The 19,657-nt window shown below is 42.7% G+C and overlaps 1 protein-coding gene across 12 annotated transcripts in view; it reads left to right on the top strand.

The window, feature by feature from the left end:
* The first annotated feature begins 2,652 nt into the window (after positions 1 to 2,652).
* DNM3 (dynamin 3) overlaps positions 2,653 to 19,657 on the top strand; it is a 183,812-nt gene continuing 166,807 nt past the window's right edge. For all 12 annotated transcript variants that reach the window (XR_012633697.1, XR_012633699.1, XR_012633698.1 and 9 more), the window contains exon 1: positions 2,653 to 2,863. Coding sequence is in view for 9 of the 12 variants with exons in the window: in XM_074906854.1 (XP_074762955.1) it covers positions 2,718 to 2,863 (146 nt within the window). In the remaining 3 variants the exon portion in view is untranslated. The remainder of the gene's footprint in view (positions 2,864 to 19,657) is intronic.

The raw sequence follows: 19,657 nt of genomic DNA, 5'->3' as shown, positions 1-19,657 counted from the left end.
CTGTAGGCTTGATCTGAAATGCACTGCAGGCTTTGGCAGGGCTGTGCTGGAGCTGGTGACATCTGGAAGCGAACAAACTGTGCTGATGGAGTGCCATCCTGGGGAGCAGGGCACCCTTCCCGCTGTGCTGGGGAGAGGTGGTTAACAGAGGTCTTCTCTCCTTGCTGAGCCTGTCACATGGCAAAAAGAAATGATAAATATCGTGGGGCACAACTGAGTGCAGGGTAAAAATAGAGCGTGTTTAGCTGGCTATCCAGTGAGCAACACAGCTCTGTGCTGTTGGGGATCACACCTGGTGGTCCCCAGGATAACAGTTTATTCCACAATAACAGTTTCCAGCCCTCTGATGCTTGTTTGGGTCTTTTTTTTTTCTTTTTTTTTTTTTTTTTCCAGGGTTATTCATTACAGGAAGCTTTGCAATGGTCTCTGCTAGTACTACCATTTCTTTTAATTTAGCCACACTGAATCTCAACAAATTCAAAAAGCCAGGCTGGGCTCCACAGAGTTTTGGAACAAGCTGTTTGGAGAAGTCAGAAAAAGCAGAGATCTGAAGATACGCTTGGGTGCCCTTCCTTTCCTCACTGCTCTCTTGGAGCGGTTGCAAAAATGAGCACCCTCGTGATAACACTGGCATGCATAATGAAAATGCTTGTGCCTTTTCCAGGATATGGGAAATCTATACTTGGCTGCTTGTGGCTTTTTTCTGGGGGGGAGGATGGATTTTTGTAAGTGATGGAGTTGCAAGGTGAGTATAGTCACTTAGCAGCTTTAACCCATCTTCAACAGACAAAAAAGTTTGGTTTGGAAACTTCCCAGACTTGGGGGAATTCCTCAAACTTTTCCTAATTATAGAGGTTTTCTTTTTTAATTGTGGAAGCAAGCAAATATATAATTTAAATATGTAATGGACAGTTCCCTAGGTTATCAATTTGAAGGTGTGCATAGCTTTGCTCCTGAGGCATCGTGCTTTATTTAATCTTCCTCTCTTGTGGAGATGCAATCCTGTTGCCTGGCTGCTCTTCTACCCATCTTAATTACTTCACTGGGGCAGCATAAAGTGCTCTGACACTCAGACGAGGCGGATTTGGCCAGAATGCCTTACTGTTCTTCCCGACTTCCAGCCTCCGTAGAAACCCATGAACTGGAGGAAGGCCAGGCAGCTACTCTGGTGCCTCCTGGCATAGCCCGCTAGCTCAGGAGTAGAGAAGAAAATAATCAGGCTGCTAATTGGCATAATTATGTCAGTAACCCCCAGGCCCCATCTAGATAGAAATGATCGCAAGGCTTTTCCCAGAGGCCTTGATGCTGGGGAGGGAGGTGGTCTAACCGCATCAGGAAAGCCACTGCTAGAGAAGCCATCTCTGCATTACACCAATTAAAAACTTTTTAGCCAGAGATAAAGCAAACTGTTCATTTGTTTCCAGGGTTAGAATTCAGTCTGTTGTAGAGAGTAATTTTTTTAGAATTATTGAGAGCTCTGGCCAAGAAGTTTTGATAATCTTCCAGAATGTTAGTATCTGTCAGCCAGCAGGATGTTCGCAGTTCCCTTTTGTTTTGCTTTTCACACTGAATGAGGTCTGTGTCTGGTTTAATACAGAGGATAACTTTTATTGCTGCAGGACTCCAAAGCCCCCGTTTTAGATATTTTTGTGTTGTCACTGCTGCCAGTAATCACAGATAAATCTCATCTCTGTTGTTCGCCTGTGCTTTTAGCTCAGCCTCAGGTACGCATTTTTAATTTAACCCACTGCAATGTTGTGGCTCGAACCTTGTTATCACTTCCCAGCCTGCTCCCGAGCCACCCACCTGCCACCAGCCCCGCTGGACCTGGCTTCTCAGACCTGCCCTGGCACGGGTCCGGGGAATGCCTGTCTGACCCTGGCAGCGCTCCCGCCCCTGGCTGAGCACCGGTGCCGTTTGCCAGGGCCCCTCGTGTGCTGCAGGGACAGATCGTGGTTCCTGCTGCTCCTGTTCCCGTAGCAGGTGGGAGCCGGGAGGAATTCAGCCACCGGGCCTGCTCCCAAATACCCTGCTTGGCAGATGGGGAAGGGCTGACGCCAGGTCGCACACCAGCAAGTGCGGCCCAGCTGCCCCGTGTGCTCCCGGTTTGTCCCCGTTCCCAGTCTGGTGCCGGAGGCGTAGGGGACGAGCACACGCGAACCTGCGCTGGGTGCCGGAGGGTGGCACAGCCCGGCACGGCCCTGCGCTGGGGGCCCGGGGGGACGCTGCGGCCCTTCCTGCCAGCGGGACGGGGTGGCGGCTGGGCTCGGGGCTCTCGGGGGAGAGAAGGAGCAGCACGGCCGTCTCGTGGGTCCGTGTGCGGACCCGGGGAACGGCGATCCTTGTGCCCGCGGGTCCCAGCACCGAGGCCGGCTTGTCCACGTGCGGGAACGAGCCCACCCAGGCGCTCGAGTGGGCAGCGGGTGAGCGGGGGCGCCAGGCCGCCGGGGGAACCCCGCGGGTGCTCCCTGCGAGCTGCTGGCCTGTGCCGGTGACGGGCAGGAGGCTCGGCCGAGCGGGCCCCTGCACCGCGGGCGGCCGGGGCCCGGCCCTGCCGGCCCGCACCGGGCGGGGGCGTGGCCACTCGAGGAGGCCCCTCCCCCAGGCTCGGGGGTGGGCGCATGCGCAGTGCGCCGGCCGTTACCTGTCAGCGGCGGCAGCGGGCGGAGGAGGAGGAAGACGAAGAGGAGGAGGCGGAGAGGGGTCGGCGCGGCGGGATGGAGGGGCTCATCCCGCTCGTCAACCGGCTGCAGGACGCCTTCGCGGCGCTGGGCCAGAGCTGCTTGCTTGACCTGCCGCAGATTGCGGTGGTGGGCGGGCAGAGCGCCGGCAAGAGCTCCGTGCTGGAGAACTGCGTCTCCAGGTGAGGCGGCGGGCACGGCGCCCCCTCAGCGACCCCCCTCCCCTCCCCGCGCCGGCGGCAGGCGCCACTCCCAACGGCCGTTCCCCCCCACTCCGGCGGTCGCCTCGCGCCCCCGCCTCGCCTCAGCGCCGCGCCCCCGTAGCGGCGAGGGGCGGCCGCTGGCGACCGGGGATGTACGAGCCGGGGGGGTGTTGTCCCGGCTCCGCGCCGACCAGGGGTGCTCGGGGCGGCCGCGGGGGCGGCGAGGCGGGCCCTGGCACGGCAGCGCCCTTGGTTTGCTGCTGCGGGGAAGCGGCCGCAGCTCCGGTGTGAGAGCGTTCACGTGCCCGGCTCTCTAGGGGTGGGACAAGCACGGTGTTTAAAACCTCAGATCCGAATTACGTTGGGGGTTCTGGGTCTGGTCGCTTAATGGTTCTCACAGCGATGGTGTGCCGTCCTACTGCGCGTATGGCCGTTAGCATCTTTTCTAAAAATTACCGAAAGATAAAATGGGAAGCCTAATGATTTAGGTGGCCCTTTCCACGAACAGACTATGTCTCTGAAGATCTCCCGAGGTAAGCGTGAACTTCACTTGCTGTTTCATAAAAGTTCCTGCTGCGTTTGCCGTAAATAACGTGCGGGGTCCTGGAGGGAGGTGGTGTTTTCAGAGCGCAGCTGCAGTCGTTAGTCTGCATATAGCATCAGAAATACTGTTGTATGGCAGTGATTGGGGAACTTCAACGTGCAGAGATCTTCGTTAAAGGTAATGTTAAATGCTGTGTCTTTCCACAACCGGGCTGTGTATCAGGCTGCAGTAGCTCTTGATATACAGTATAAAAATACTACACAGTTGTTCTTTATCTCCGCTTCAGAATTTGTGTTAAATGTCAGTTCTTCCTTTTCTTTCTAACTTGAGGATTGTAGCTAACTACTTCATGTTGGCAGTACTGCCAGTCTTCAAGTTTAGAAAGCACATACTGGCCATCAATTTATTAGCGTTTTCTTCAAACAAGTCTTTAAAACGTATTTTTGTAACCTTTTGACTTTTTGATCTGTGTGTCCACAAAGCTGTGCAAAGCACATGTGCTGAGGAGGAAAGGCATCTTCATCTTTCCTCTCAATAAGGCTATTTTGGTCCCTGTGGCAAAGCCTTTCTGGGGTGGCACCCACCTGGGATCGGGGCTGAGTGTGGTGGGCTGATGTGTCTTGCTCTGGATCCAGCTGTGCTGATGGGAGAGGTTACCGCTCCCAGATGCTCGTTACCGCTTCCCTGCTGGAGGGATCTGCTCCATCTGGTCCGCAGGTGGAGCTCTTCCTTTGAGTGCAGCGCGCTCCCGCTCCTGCTGCCCGGATGCGCCTGGCTGGAGCGAAAGGTGAAAATGAGCAGTTTGTGCTAATCTGGCCCATTTGCACAAGAGGCTGGAGCCAGCTGCGCAAGTGAGACATGGGCGTTTTTAGGACGAATTATGAAGAAAAGCTAAGGGCAATGACTTTTTTCACCCACATAGTTATTCACCACGCAGCCTGCGGACACTGCAAAAGAGTTTCTTCAGAAAAGAGCTTACACACTACTGTGAAGCACTAGGGTGTCTCTCTCACACGGGATCTGGAATTGGGATTCTTTCAACCCAGTCTCAGAGTTCCACATCGTGTTTTATGCAGTAACTTCTTGAGATATAGTATCAGCTGATCCGTAGTACCTCCCTATTTTCAAGCTTGGAGCTTACTGCAAATGTGACATTAAAATGTATTACTTCAGATCTGTTCTGTGAGACTTGAGCAACTAAGTTTTACTGGTGCTTTTCCTCTAGACTGAGTGAGTATGTGTGGTCAGCAGATGTGTACTTGCTAAGCTGTGAGAACTTGATTGTGAAACCTCAGAACCAGATTAATAAATATCCAGACGATCAGGAAAGAATTTTGCTTGTCAGATTGATAGGCAAACAGCCTATGGCTCTTTTTAGTAAGCCATAGGACGTTCCTGTTTTTACGGGATAATAAAGCTGTTCTCTGCAAACGAGAAGCTTATTGCATCCACATCTGTCTTAATATGGCTTATAGAGGTAGCACATCTTGTTGTAGAGAAGTGTTGCACTTGTTTCTTACTGTTGGTGGTATATTGCATGACGTGTCATTAACCACAGGGTGAACATTAACTAATAGTAGCACAGCTTTGAAATTCACATTCACAAAATAAAATAGGCCTAGCACTGCTTTGAAGTTTGAGTGTTAATTCTCATGGTTTTTCGTTTGGGTTTTTGTGGTTTGGGGTGGTTGTGTTTTGGTGTTGGTTGTTTTGTTGTTGTTTTTTTTTTTACCACAGGAATCATTATCATTAGTAGATTTTGAATTCTTAGCCTTCAGAGAGACATTTAACATCTCTTTGGGGGTAGCTGTAATTGATAAGAGGAAGACATGCTGTTCTCCACCTGGGGAGCAGAGTCTTGCAACAAACATACTGTTGGTTGATATCTCAAGTATGTTAGTAGAGCTCTAGTGAAATTAGAAAGGTTCTTCTTCATTGGGTCTTTGATTGTGCAAGAATGACTTCCCCCACCTTGGAGAGAGGAAACCTGTTTTGTAGCTTGCAGGTGGTATCAGAGTTGGAGGTTGTTCATGGAGCCTAACTGCCCAGGAAACATATTGGGCTATCCTGCATTACCCACCATCTAGTTTATGCATTGCCATCGTTTTTCAGAAGGGTTGTGAGGGATCTGGCTCTGGCATAATTCTGTGGGCTGGCAGATGGTTCTGGAAGTGGGATCCAAGTCCTGTTACTTCTGAAGCTGTGAGTGACATACATCCATCACTGCCCTCAGGGTAGCACCAAGCCTTGTTTAGGTGCACGCAGCATCCTTCATTACTAACAACAGTCACTGGGTCTGTTGGGATTAGATTGCATGTTTGATCTGTGTCAGTGCTGGCATTGCATGAGGATGAATTCTGCATTTTTGCCTGATCCAGGAATTGTGCAACACCCAGAACTACTTAGGTCGTTGTAGGTTGATTTGGAACAAGACTGGAGTGGGGCAATCTCAAATCTCCCAAAGTAGCCATTATTGCTACTATTTGGATTAGCATCCACTAAGGTGTTTGGAGAGTTTGCTTTTCACTTATTGCTCCTCTCTGTGTAAGAAAACCGCTTCTTTTGGTAGTCAAGGACTGTGTTTGAAGGGTTTCCTCTCGGGATTCTGGTTATATTTAGATGGAAACAGAGATTCCAGAGAGCACCTGAGGACAACAGTCACTTCCATTTATGGGTTAGACCTTCATATGTGTTTCTAACGGGAACTCATGGCACTTGTTTGAGGAAATGGTATTGTCTGAAGAGCAAATGTTCTCCTTACCTGCTTATCTTTGTAACAAAGGTAAATGTGCCCTTAAAATACTGAGCCAGCATTTGAAGCAAAAGATCTAGTGCAATCTTCTGGTAGTATTTAGTGGGAGAGAGATTCAGAAGTGCAAAGGAGAGTCAAATATCTCATACCTACAGTTTTCCAGTCTTACTCCTTTGCTACAGATGAGTATAGGACCATGACCTTATATGTTGTTTGTGCTTTTTAAACTTCTTGCTTTTGCTAACAACAGGGTTACTTAAAACTAATGGCAGGAAGCAATCCCTGGAAACTGTATTTGGAGAGAAAGCATTTTCTATTATTTCATATATCCAAATGGACTTTTAAGATAACTAAAGGCACAGATGGCAAGCTACCTTGTCAGGGCTTCTTTCTCCAGATTTGAATCAGAACCTTATTTTATTCTTACAAATAGCAAGAAATGAATAATTAGATTTCAAAGCTGAAAGCTGTTTACTTCCTTCCCTGCTTACTGTAATATAAACTGCCTGTGGCCAAATCATTCTTTTATAAGAGATGTGAACTCTTGCTTGTTTGATTATGACTGACAGGCTTACAATCACTTTCATTTTAAGAGCCAGAGGTCTGATTTTGTAACATTTTTCAGCTTTTTGATCTGAGACACTTTGGATAATCTTACAGTCACTGCATGTAGTATAGCTATTTATTATAACATATGTACTTTTTTTTTAAATTGCAATTCCTTGAGTATGCAGCTCTTTTTTTTTTTTTTTTACTTGAGATGGCGGTTGTGAAAAGACTGCGTTGAGTCATTAGGGGAAGAGAAAGGACTTTAGATTTGGCTGTTGAAGCAGAGAAATTTCTCCAGAGAAAGTAGACACATACTTAGATTGTTTGCTTCCTAGGGGAGATATAGTTATAATTGGTACAGATATTTTATTCTTTTAGTTCCTAGTCATCAACATAAACACTTTTTTACAGAAAAGTCTCCTCTTTTGTGAAACAGGCATGAAAAAGCTAAGCAGTTGGAGATACAAACTGAAGTGTGGTGCTGTCTATTCTTTTTTTAATCTTAAAGATCTTCTGGAAATGAGAATCAGACACTCCTTTTCCTGACTAATTAAGTCATTGTACTGCTATATTGAGTGTATTAGACTAGTTATCAGAATACTCTGGTGCACTGAAAGCAAGAATCGTTCCTTGGTCAATACCAGTTATATAGAAACAGCAGTGAATGAGACAGTGGCTCGTTTAGGTTTCTTCCCCAAATACATTTTTAGATTTAGAGGTTGCAGAACAAACTTGGCCATTTAGATGGGGTATAGATGGCCTTGTTTTGTCTTAAATGTACCTCTGTTGTGGATTTTAAGTTAATTTTTATGTCAAGTCTTGAGAATTGATACATGCAAAGTAAAGCAAATGTGTAATTAAAACCAGATCTGAAACAAAAGTGCTGGTTTCCACCCCAACACTCCCACCCCAGGTAAAGTAAAAGTTTTCCTCTGCAACTGCTTTGAGGTGCCGTGTGTCATTTCTGGCGTTTAAATTTTACCAATTTAAAAGATTTCTTCTATTTTAAGGAAAGCTGTACTATGTGATGAAGCCCTGCCCTATATTCTGGTATTTAAGTTCAGCGTATCAAGCAGTTTACAGAGATGCTAAATCACTAAGTAACAATTAACACTGTTGTAGAGTGTACTTGCGAGAATACATGTACGTACGGTCTTAATACAACTTCAGCCTACTATGTACTTAGGCTATTGTAGTGATTTAGTCAACACAAGTTTAGTATTTGAAGTCTGAGACCTAGACTTCAGAAAAACATCAAAACCCTGCAAAAAGCAACCCTCAAAAAAACCCAGTCTGGTCTTGAGTGCCTTCTGAGAAATCAGTGGTACAAATTTAGTGGCAGTTGTGACTGGAAATTCAATCCATTAAGACAGTGAAGATGACAGCACACCTCTGATCATTTTTAAAGGTGAATAGTCATCTAGTAAGAGGTTTGTGTGGGTGTTTTCTTTTTTTTTTTTCAGACCGTAGGTATCCACTTTCCTGGTTCTTAATACAGAGACACTTCTGAAAATTTGATTGTCTGACTCTCTAGGCTCTCATAGAATGTTATAAATCATGCTACTCACTGCCTTCAGGAAGGAGCCCACACTTGGGGTTTTATAGTGTTAAAATCAACATATAACAAGCATCTTTGTTGTCTTGCTGTTTCTTGATGTGCATTGCTCCTGCTAATGTTTCGAGCTTATATTATTTACCTTTGTAGATGAAACGGAAAACAAGGCTTTCTAGTTTAGATAAATAGATGTTAACCACAGGATTGTTTGGAGTTCACCTGTAAACACAGGGAGTTACGCTGCTATGGGTTGCAGCAGAGAAGTATGGACACTGTTCTCTGCTGCTAATTTACTGTATGCCCTCAAACTTTTTTAAACATTAGCTGCACCTGTATCCATGTGTATATGCCTCAAGTCTTTACTCTGTCTTAACTGTATGTAGGATTTAGATTTTTATTCCTTTGATTTTAATTTACTTCTTTTTCTAAAGGAAGAGGTTAGCATATAATCTTAACACCAGTGCGGGATAAATTTGATTTTAGTCTAAAACTTACTGTTGTGCATTTTTCTTTGTGTGCTGGCTGCTTTAGATACCTATATAGCACCAAAACTGAGTATTGGATTCTGCTTTGAACAGCTAAGATGTAGCAGTGTTTCTTCTTCCCAGAAGAGGACCCTTGCTGGTGTTCAGTTTATACCTTACAGCTTAGTCGTTGAGAGAGATAGTGTTTGTGTTTTTCTATATATCAGCTGATAAGTGAGCAAATTGATGATGTTCTTTTAAGTATTTATCTGTTTCTTAATTGCAAGCACAGAGGGGCAGAAGCCATTTTTGCTTTTTCTGTTTGTGTGAGTTTTTTTTAAGCAGCGCATTTCAAAATAAGGCTGCCTAGTACATCGAAGCCTGTGAACTCCCCTTGTTCCCTTGTTTGCTGTGCTCGTGTGTAATGGGTTACTGTGAATCCTTTTAATGCTGTGTGTCTGCAGTGTAAAGCCTGTAGTGTAAATATGCTGAGAACAGGAAATGAGCATTATTTAACTATGACCTTGCATCTTTTTCTTCAGCAAGTTGCATTGAGATGAACAAGGCAGCATTATTGAACTAGAGAGGAGCAAAATCCCATTTAACTGCGTGCTGGGCTTTGATGTACTGCCAAGTACTGTTGACTGTGATAGCCTCTGGGATGCAAAGGAGACTGTAGCTGTAGATAAGAGAGGTTTTCAACTGAAGTGTCTAGTGATAATGTCAGCTTTTATAATTTCTATGTGGAAGCTAGCTTTTAATTCAGTGCCTGGCATGGTATTTCTGCATCCTAGTTCCCATGCAAAATCACCAAGATTTCGTTCTTCAGATATGCAGATCTACTATTTGCTGTGATACAGCTAGGTTTCCACCCTCATAAATGATACAGTCAAAGCTAGAGTAACCTTAAGTACTCAGTACTTTGTTTACTATGTACAATGCAGATGCCTAAAAATGTAGACATATAATTAATGGTGTCTAGCTATAGAGGATGCTCTAAAATGGTCTCCGTGTAATTCAGTTGCAGAGAATAAGCAGGGCTCTGCGTGGCAAGCACAAGAACTGCTATAAGGCATCTCTAGCCTCTGCTGCACGACAGTGGATTGAATGGGCTATGTTCCAGATCTATTCAGCAGCCAAGCTGGAAACTGCTGAAGAAATTTTAGCATAATCCATCAGATGCAGCGTTGTGCCCTTGTGTGCACACCTGTTAGTTTATTCAGGTGCTAAACAAATGTTGACAGAAGATCCCCTATGTCCATCAGATCTGGGAAATAGGCTGGAAAGCCTTATTGAGTCTGGGCTAGAGACTTCCAGCATTATGACTTTGTTAGTGTTCTGGGAAGTAGCAGCATAAAACACTGTTTTGGTCAGACTTTTAATATAAAATTTTCTCATGGTAATAATTTAGTTTCTGGAGAGATGGGAGCTCATGGCTGATACTAAATTTTGGTGTTTAGCTAAACAGACTTTACATTGTCATGGACAGTATATTAATTTGCACATGCTACTGGCTCAAAGCAGGGTAAATGTGCCTGTAAAAAGGATAAAATGGCTAGAGAAGTTGAGAGACTTGGATCACTTGTATTGGAAACATCCCCCTTTTCCCCTTCCTTCTGTAGTTGTCTTTCTGTCTATAAATTTAGGCTACCTTTATACTGCAGTTCCTATTGTGTATATATTCTGGAAGGAGGAGAAGAATTGAATCCAGTTACATTCCCCTTTTGCAAAATAATCTGAAATGGCTTGTATTGTACCAAGAAAGGTAATTGTGCAGTTTAGCACCTTGTCCACCTCAAAAGAGGTAAATGTATTATCCCAGTACTTCTGAGGGAGCAAGATTTTTTTGGACTTAACTGGGATGCAGTATAGCTGATTGTATGCTCTACCACTGTTTAAAAAAATCTGTATTGATGGATCTGAGTTCAGGACAGTGTGATTTGGGAGGAAGGGCAAGAGCTTATTTTGTCTGGGTTTTTGATGACAGCACTGAAGTTTGCAATATCTAAAAGTTTTGTTGTGACAGAGTATGCAGACGTGAATTATTTACTAAATGCAAGTAATCATATAGTAGTTAGATTCATGTAGCTGATAAGTCTGCAGTGTTGGGAACCTGTTTTCTTTCTGATCCTTGCAATCAAGATTTTTTTTTTTCTCTTTATATCTGATTATATTATAGAGGGAAACTTTTTACTCAGATCTTTTCTGTTAATATGCCATCATATTTGGCAGCTGTGAGTAAAAAAAACCCCAAAAAACAAAAACCAAACCAAACAACTTCTATTTAGAGCACTGACAACAATTTAAAGTGAGTAAAGAATTTTTGTTGTTCATTTCTTGTGTCGAGATACAAAATCTTGCTGCATTAGTATTCATCCTGAGAATGGATGGGCTTTTATGCACCAACATCCTATGCAAATTAGCCCTTTCCTAAGAGCAAACATATCTGATTAGGGAGAATACACTTGTCCTGCAAAGTCTGCTTTATTCTTTGACACAAAAATTCTGGAAATTGTTGGGGCGGGGGGGTGTTTTGTGGTTTCTTCCCCTCCCAGCCCCCACTTGGAATTGATGGAGAGCACCGCTGGGCAGGAAATAGCAAAAGCTTTTGTAAAAATCTTAAAAGAGAGAGGGAAAAGGGCATTTTCACAAATGGAATTAGGGTGATGCAGCAAAGTTTTGGACGCCTGCCAGGGAGGACAGATGCATCATGCATATAGTGGCTTGCCGACGAGACTGCACATTGGCAGCTTCCCGATCTGTTAATACAGCAAGCCTACAGCCCGAGCATAATCACTGCAAACAGAGCACTGTTCATCTTACACTTTTGTGGGTTTGCCTGGCAAGTTTTCAGTCCTATAAACATTACTGAGACTTTAAAACTTGCTATCATGTAAAAAAATTTTTTTTTATACTAAGAAGTGCATTTTCTGTGCTCACTTCAGTAAACAGACTTGCTTTTTTCTGTGCAGAAATGTAAAGTGAGATACTCTCACTGCTGTCAAAATATGACGTTAGATTTGGGGTACTAATAATGATCTGCACCTTCTTAGGCCTGTGTTCAAACGTCCCCTACTTCTGAGAACCTGCTGACTCCAGTCATGTTTAATATAAGACTTCACCACTAGAATAAATTTTAGCACTGATTTTTTCATAGCCCTATAACGGGTATTTTAATAGGGGAGATGTAATAATTTCTGACTGCTTCTTGAGCAGAAATGCTTCTGCTGCTTAAAGAAAGCATCTTGCAGATATGAGAGAAGTAAAAAGACAGTGATTTTTTTTTTTTTTTTTTTTTTTAAAGCCTGCCCTGTCTCTGGTCTTCTGCATGAAGAGGAAATCTCAAGCTTTGCTTTCTTGCCTTAGTGATGCTTAATCGCTGTCACTGGATTTAGTTGTTATGGAGGTGCCCAGCTAGTGTGACTGAAATCCCTTGCCATCTTATTTGAAGTTCTTCAAGGGCTTCTCAAAAATACTTTATTTCTCAACTTTTAGAGTCAACACTCACCATATTTCCATGGTTAGGTCTGTTTGGGTGGATTTTTGTACCATTCCAGTCTGGATTTTTTTACAGTTGGTCTCAACTCCATGAAGGACTGAGGGAAGAGAGGCCCAAAGAGACGTTTTAAGCTGCTATGTTGTAGTGCTGTGTAAGAGATTAAAGATTTTATTTTTTTTTAAATTCTTAATTCAACTTGTGTGCTTACCTGAAAGTGATGGATAAGATAACTGGGGAGGTCTCTGCTTTGGCTGTTCAGCTCGAGTAGTTCAACAGTGGTGATGAAGGGCACTGCTGGGTTGGAAAATGGCTGCTCAAAGACCCCAAGATTACCCATCCTGCTTGAAAGGAAGAGATAACTAACAGCTGTAGGATGTCTGGATATTCAGTTTCTCAGCCCTGAAGACATGCACAAACTTCATGGGCTGCAATGTGTAGTTACTACTCCTGTTTTGATTCAGCAGGTTAATTAAAATGATTTCTCGGTTGAAGGAGGATTTGCCTTGAAAGAATGGTTGCTGCAAACTGAGATCAAACTTCATTAGAAAACTTGAACTAAGCACTAAAGTGTCATAAGGATGCAAGCATCTATGCTGCGTGATTTACTAAAAAATCCTGGAAAGACTGGTATATTGAGTTTTAGGAGCTAATATATCTGAGATCACTAAAAATCCACAGCCTCTTAATGCATTTAGCTTGCCCTGTAGGCCTAATTAAGGTAGGTATCATTGGTCTTCAATAAAGAAGATCAATTATTTTGTACATCTTTGTGTAAACCCTGTTACGGTAGGCTGAGATTTTTGCAGCCATTGAACAAAGCTGTGGGAGACTCTCCTGACTGACAGACATTGTACCAAAACAAAAAGCATTTAATCTTCTGTAATTAGTGGAGGTGAGGTATCAAGTGAGGAGTAAGAATTGGTCTCTCTTCTCTTAAGCCAATGAAGAAGAGCATATGTAGCGGAATATCGGTGTGTTGTAGAAAGTGATGTATACTACTGTATTACTGGAAAAAAAAAATGGTATGAGGTTGAGAACATTAAAGCACAACACAGGTATTGCTTTAAAGCTTTTGTGACTTCTTCAAAATGTGTCATTGTACTGTCATTTTGAAGGGTAGAGGAATTGTGCCTCCAAAGCCACTAAGAATAAATACAGTGATGTCTAGTGTCAACGATGGCAAACCTCCTCTGATAAAGTACTTCACTTGACATTACGAATCCAATTCCTTCAAAAGCCTCTGCTTAAATGTGAAGTATGCTTCCCATCACTTGGATACACCTTGCTTTGGAATGAACAAAAGTGTGTAAAGGAGCTACTGCTGGGTTCTCTGTGGTGTTGGTGAGCCCAGGAGCAAGAGCAGGCAAGATAGAAAGAATATGTCTGCTAAAATAGGTCTGCAGATGTGTAAATTTAGCATTAAGCGTTCTTTAGTTATAAATTAACTAGGTTTGGTTTATGGTTTTAGAAAGTGAACCTGAGGAATGAAGTTAGAAATTACTTGGGTGCCTCTTTTTGTAAGCTTACGCTGGACCATGCTTTTCCCTGTTTTGCTCTTTTATAGCACTTTGTTTTGAGGTTAAATATGATGAATGCAAGAAAAATGAAAGCCTTTTGTCATACAGTACAGTGTACATTCGCCATGGAACTGGGAGGTGCTTGGCTGTATAGGCACGTGTAGGTGTCACTGTGAAACAGTGTGCTCTTTCACACAAGATACGGCCAGTCAGCTGTCAGTATGAGCCACAAGTGCTCCTAGTGTGCCAGACTGGAGCTGTATAAAACAATAAACACTGGGTTGGGAAAAGGCCCAGGAAAACTGTTGACTTTGGTCATAATTGCTTCCTATTGCAATTGAAGCTGCATTGGAGTCCTTGGGAAACCTTGGGATTAAAAGCCTGTGTGGAATGTTAGTGCAGCAGTGTTGAGCAGCCCATGGAATATGGCCTTTCTGCATCTGAGGGAGGGTTAGTGGAAAAGCTTTTCTAAGTAACATTACCAGTGTTGTCTGGCAAAATGAAGTAGATTTAGGTGGGTCATTTGTGCTCTTCTATAAGACAATTAGGAATCTTGTCCTGAGCCTGTCTTGTTTCTACCCTTTGTGAAGAATGTGGAGGAACTTATGATTTTTTTGCTAATTCATTGCTGTTTTACTTGTTCCTGTCTCTTTAATGCAGTTACTGTGTAATCATTGACATCTTCCTCCATTATTTGATTTCCTGAATTCCCCCTAAGTTTTATATGAATGAATTACATTAGTGTTGATTAATCACCATTTATCCTGTATAATACCAACCATGTAACTGATAAGTGCAGAATATTTCTGAGTATTATAGTGGCAAAGTAAAGCAGGTTTAAGTTACTGTTTTGAAACCATGATTAAGCTTTAAGTGATGAGGAATCATCGTTCTTCACACAAACTGGGGATTCTTCTGTTTTGTCTTTTTTTTTCTTTTCTCTTTTTCTTTTGTTAACATAACAAATACTGCTAGTGTGCTAGAGAGCTCCTAAATGCAAACTCTTCCCCTACATGGAAAACCCCTTGGAGTGCATTGTGTTTATAGTTTCTTTGTTTGATATATATTCTTTTGTAAACTATAGTCCTGCATTATAGTGAGACAACCTCACTGAAGGAGCCCCTGTCTAGTATGCTTTTCAGCATGTCGCTATGCTTTCTGTCCTTTCTGAAATTTGAAAGGGTGTTCTTGTCCCTTCCATAGGATTCTTCCCATTAATAATTGGTCTAATTACTTTTTCAGCTTATTTACTTTCTGAGAGTCAGTCAGAGAGTGGTATGATAAAGGGTAGACAACATACAGAAACAAGAACCTTTTTCTTTTTTTTCTTACAGTAAAGTTGTCTATTGTACCAAAGATTAGACGCCTAACTGTCTGGTCATTATAAACCGCTAAAGTCAACACCTTATGTATGGCCATTGACAACTTTTTTTCACCATCCTGTGACAACACTTTTTGAGACCTTGGTTTGCAAGTCAAATTCAGACTAATATCTGTTACCTTCACATGTTAAACATTTTAGTAGATATATTTGTTCACATATCTGATACTGGAAATAAACTGTATAAAGAGAGCAAAGACAGTATAGTTTGTTGTGCAGTAAGACATGAGTAAGTTTATTGGGATTTAGGGTAAAAACTATTTGTTCTTGAAAATATTTAATGGTATTCTAACAGATTGAGTGCATTATAAGGCTGAAGAGTTATTGTTGTTCTGGAAGACCTGACTGCTTGCATCTTATTTGCATTTGATATATTCATTACTGGGTAAGCAACGCTGGACAGGTTTTGCTGCTGGTTTTCAAGCTGTCATGTCACAGCAGCACTGCTGCTGAGCTAGTATAGCTGTTGTCAGCAGAGTACCTTTTGCTGAAAATATTGTGAGAGTAAAGATGTAAAAGTTTGATTCTTAACCTAGGATAGATGCACTTTAAAGGACCATCTCTTTCATTCCCAGCTTTATTCTTGCGTTGGTATGTTTCATTCTTGTTTCCTGTGCCTTGTTATTAAGTGGTTTTGCAGTTCTCTGCACAGGTACTCACAGGCTCACTCCTCCCGCCACAGAAGACAGCTTTTTCTCTCCCTGTTGGTCTCTGTGCACAAATTCTCAGGCATGTCTTTTTTTCTAGACGGATTTATCTGCAGCTGCTTCAACTCTGATGTGGCTTTTCTCCCAACTCTCATTAAACATATCTGTGCACACTGACCAAAAGGTTTGGAAAAGCTACTTTGTCAAACCTGCCCTTTAAAGAACGTTAAGTGTTCCACCAGAACATTGAGGGGCATCATCCTTTTGGTCAGAAGGAAACTTTGTCACTCAGCTATGTTCAGTCCTATTATATTTCTTGATGCTGAAGATTGTTTTTTTTTTCTTTAAGAAACATTTTATTTAGGTAGATATTTAGGGAAAAATTAAGGTGTGGGGCCGTTCCTAATATACTGGCATCTTTTCTGGCACCACAAACAAACCATGTGCAGAAACCTATCAGTATCAAGGGGAGGGGTAGAAGATCTGCATCCTGTGGCTGTTGAAGTAGGCATTTCTGCAGAAGCAGTTGTATTGTATTTAGAGAGTCCCTTGCTGCTGGAACTGTAATGTGGTACTATGTTACTTTTCCTAAAAAAGTGCAAGTTGTGTCTCAGATTTGACTTACACTTCAGTGTGTGTTTAAAGAACTGTCGTTTTCTAGAAGTAGAGTTTAGCTATTTATCTGTAACATCTGATTTGGACTATGTAGAGAAAGTGCACAGATGCCATTGCCTTGTGGCTGAAGCTGAAATTTCAAATGTTTGAAAAAAAAAAAAAATCCCTATCCCTTTGGCTGATTTATTGAGGTGATTGTTTCTTTCAGAGAGGTAAAATACACATTCAGCAGTTAGTGGGAGGGAGGGGGGGAAGTTTTCTTCTGAACTCTCTCCATGAATCCCTTTTTATCCTCATTCTTTGTTGTTTTTTCCTCTTCGAACTCTATATCTGAAGCATAAGCCTTAATGTCCTTCTGCACACTGTTTAAGCTGGTTATGTGATCAACACAGCTTGCCCTCTCACTGAGCAGGAACCTCTTTCTGCTGATGCTTGTTTGAACAGACAATGGGCTTTTCAACAATAGTTCAGTTTGTTAGAGCGGGTTATCAAATGCCACCTATTTTGGACAGGTTAAGAAAAAGTTCTGAAGAAAAATTGTTGTATGTTTGTTTCTAATTTTGCTGTTGAGGGAAGGTCAATGTTGTATAGCCAGGAGTTGCATTAATGTAGTGTTCTTTATCTCAGAATGAGCTTAGTCTGAAGCAGAAAATCAGTAAGTCTTTTCAGACTTTGACTCCCTGAAGAAGGATTTCACTGCCTCGTGTGGTGCTATAGAGGACCCTAGTTTGTTTTGTGTGACCAGTTTGTCTTGGATGGCAATTCCTTTTAGCTTCTTGATGGAAAAATGATTAAAAAAAAAAAAAAGATATATGAAATGCTTGAAAATCAAAGTCTGAAGCTGTCATCTCCATAGGTCTTTTCTACATGCTAGGCTACTGTCATTTCAGTGCATACAGAGAAATGAATGTTTCTTAAAATTTTGTGATCTTCCCCATGAGAAAATATTAGTAGATGGCACTTCACTGAGGCACAGGTTTTCCTCCATTGGTAGATACTGAAATTGTGATAGCCTTTCTGAAGGCCTTTAGCATCTCTCTAAGCTAGTTCTTGCATCCTGTTGCTATCTCAAGTGTTGTAAAACATTGCAGCAGATATAAATCAGTATGCATGATGTTTCTGCATTATCTTTGTTTTAGAGAATACTTGAGTTCCTAATTAATTGTACTTTTCATAGAATGGTTTGGGTTGGAAGGGACCTTAAAGTTCATCTAGTTCTGACCCCCCCTGCCACGGGCAGGGACACCTTCCACTAGCCCAGGTTGCTCAAAGCCCCGTCCAACCTGGCCTTGAACACTGCCAGGGAGGGGGCAGCCACAGCTGCTCTGGGAAACCTGTGCCAGACCAATGTCTGACCACCCATGGGTAGGGGCACATTCTGCTAGACCAGGTTGCACCACCATTTCTGCCTGCAGATCTGTATTTGAGTATAGAAGTTAATAAGTTAACTTGTGTTTTAACAGCCTCTTCTTTTAGAGTGTGCTTTAGCTTTTAGTTCGCAGAGTGGTTACGCTGTAAGTATGCGTTAACAGGTACTGAGAAAGTGAGACTTTTATCTAGAAATTAACTGTTTCATTCAAAATGCTAAGGACTCCTAAAGTGGTGTGGGGCACATCTGGCAGCCAGTCTTGTTCCTCAGAGACTTAGAACTGTTTGCTTATATGATTTTTTTTTTTTAATGTCTAGATGTTAGGTTGGGAAGAAAAGCTTCAGAGCTTCTGTCATGGGTAGAGTTGCTATATTTCTCTTCTGCAGGCTGCCAAAGCTTTTGTTACATTATTGGCGCTTGTGTCAAGAGGTTCACTGTTACTGCATTTCTGAGCCTGTCTTGACCTGAACTCCTCAGGCCTAGTATCTTCTGATTCACACAAATAATGTCCTGAAGCTTGATGAAATGTTTGTTTTATTTTTCATAGATGTACCCTCTAAACTTGTTTTAAACCTTGTAGATTTGGGTGCTGCCTTAAAGGAACTGCTGAAATAAGGCATCCATTAAGTAGCACAAGGTCAGTATGAAGATATTCAGTGATTATAGGTAAGATGTGGTTTCTCAAATTGCTTGAGTAGACCCATCTAAGCAGTTTTGTTGAAAGGGCTGACAGGACTGTGTCTTTCTTCCTTTGACTCTCTTGTCCTTCTCCCCACCTCTCCCAAACACACTGCACCTTCCTGTCTTACCCTTCTACTGGCTCTAGCATGTGTGATGACACGGTCACTCAGATCAGCTCTGCCATTTGGCTGAAAATTCATGCCCTAACCATTTGCTGCATTGCTCTTCAGCTGAGCCAGAGAGGTGAGTTAGCAATGGTGCCAAGGTGATTCAGCATCCCTGCTAAGACAGGAAAAAGGAGGGGATTTCAGTGAGTTTAAACTGACTGTGAAACTGTCAGTTTATCTCTGAATTTTATTCCTCTTAAGATGTTTCTTTGGAGGGAGCACTCTTCAAAGCCCCTCACTGAACCTCTTCTCAAGGTCTGTAAGAGTTTAGTATGTGTGACACCTGGGGAAGATCCTGGAAAAAAAGTTGGTTATTTTGCTTTACATTTCTGATCATTGGTTTTGCGACCAACAATTGGTTCAAAGTTTTTCTAAGATTTCAGTTGCATAGGGAATCTCCCTGTCTTTGGAGGCATGGAAAGGATCATGGGGATGCATAATGATATGACAGAGTTGCAGTGTTTGCTTCATTACTTGCTTTCTCATCCAAGAACATTCTTCTGCTGTCCCAGAGTACTTGTAGGGTTCAGCTTTCACTCAGAAACTTCTGGGCGGATGTATCGCTGGAGAAGTTATTTGGGGATTTGAACTGGCAGAAGTGTTATGAAAGAGTAGGTGCAGAGTGCTGGCAATTTGGTTTGTCCAGAGCTTTGGCCTGGTGTGTGAGTGTGTGTATTCGTATGCCCATATCCTCTTCAAAATAAGTGTAGGGTGAGGACACATTCATTTGGAGCGCCCAATAAATGTGGACATGACTTCATGTACTCTTTCTATGCACGGTGATTTTTGAAATGTTATATATGCTGATTATGAAGAAAGAGAATTGCTAATACCTTCAGACTAACTTTGTTTTGGTATGTATTTGTGTAATGACCTACTGCACTCTTGAACCAAAATTAACACCCCTACTTTATTCTAGCATTTGATGTAAATCTGTCCCCACCAACTTTCCATTTTCATCACAGAGGAGGTTCCAGTTTAATCCAATATCTTACGTAACCGGACAGTGCTTTCTGGGTAGTAACTATTTTTT

Source organism: Athene noctua, chromosome 5 (genome assembly GCF_965140245.1).
Source record: "Athene noctua chromosome 5, bAthNoc1.hap1.1, whole genome shotgun sequence".
NCBI lineage: Eukaryota > Metazoa > Chordata > Aves > Strigiformes > Strigidae > Athene > Athene noctua.
The sequence above is the reverse complement of the archived record's forward strand: the minus strand, read 5'-3'. Positions and strand labels throughout refer to the sequence as shown.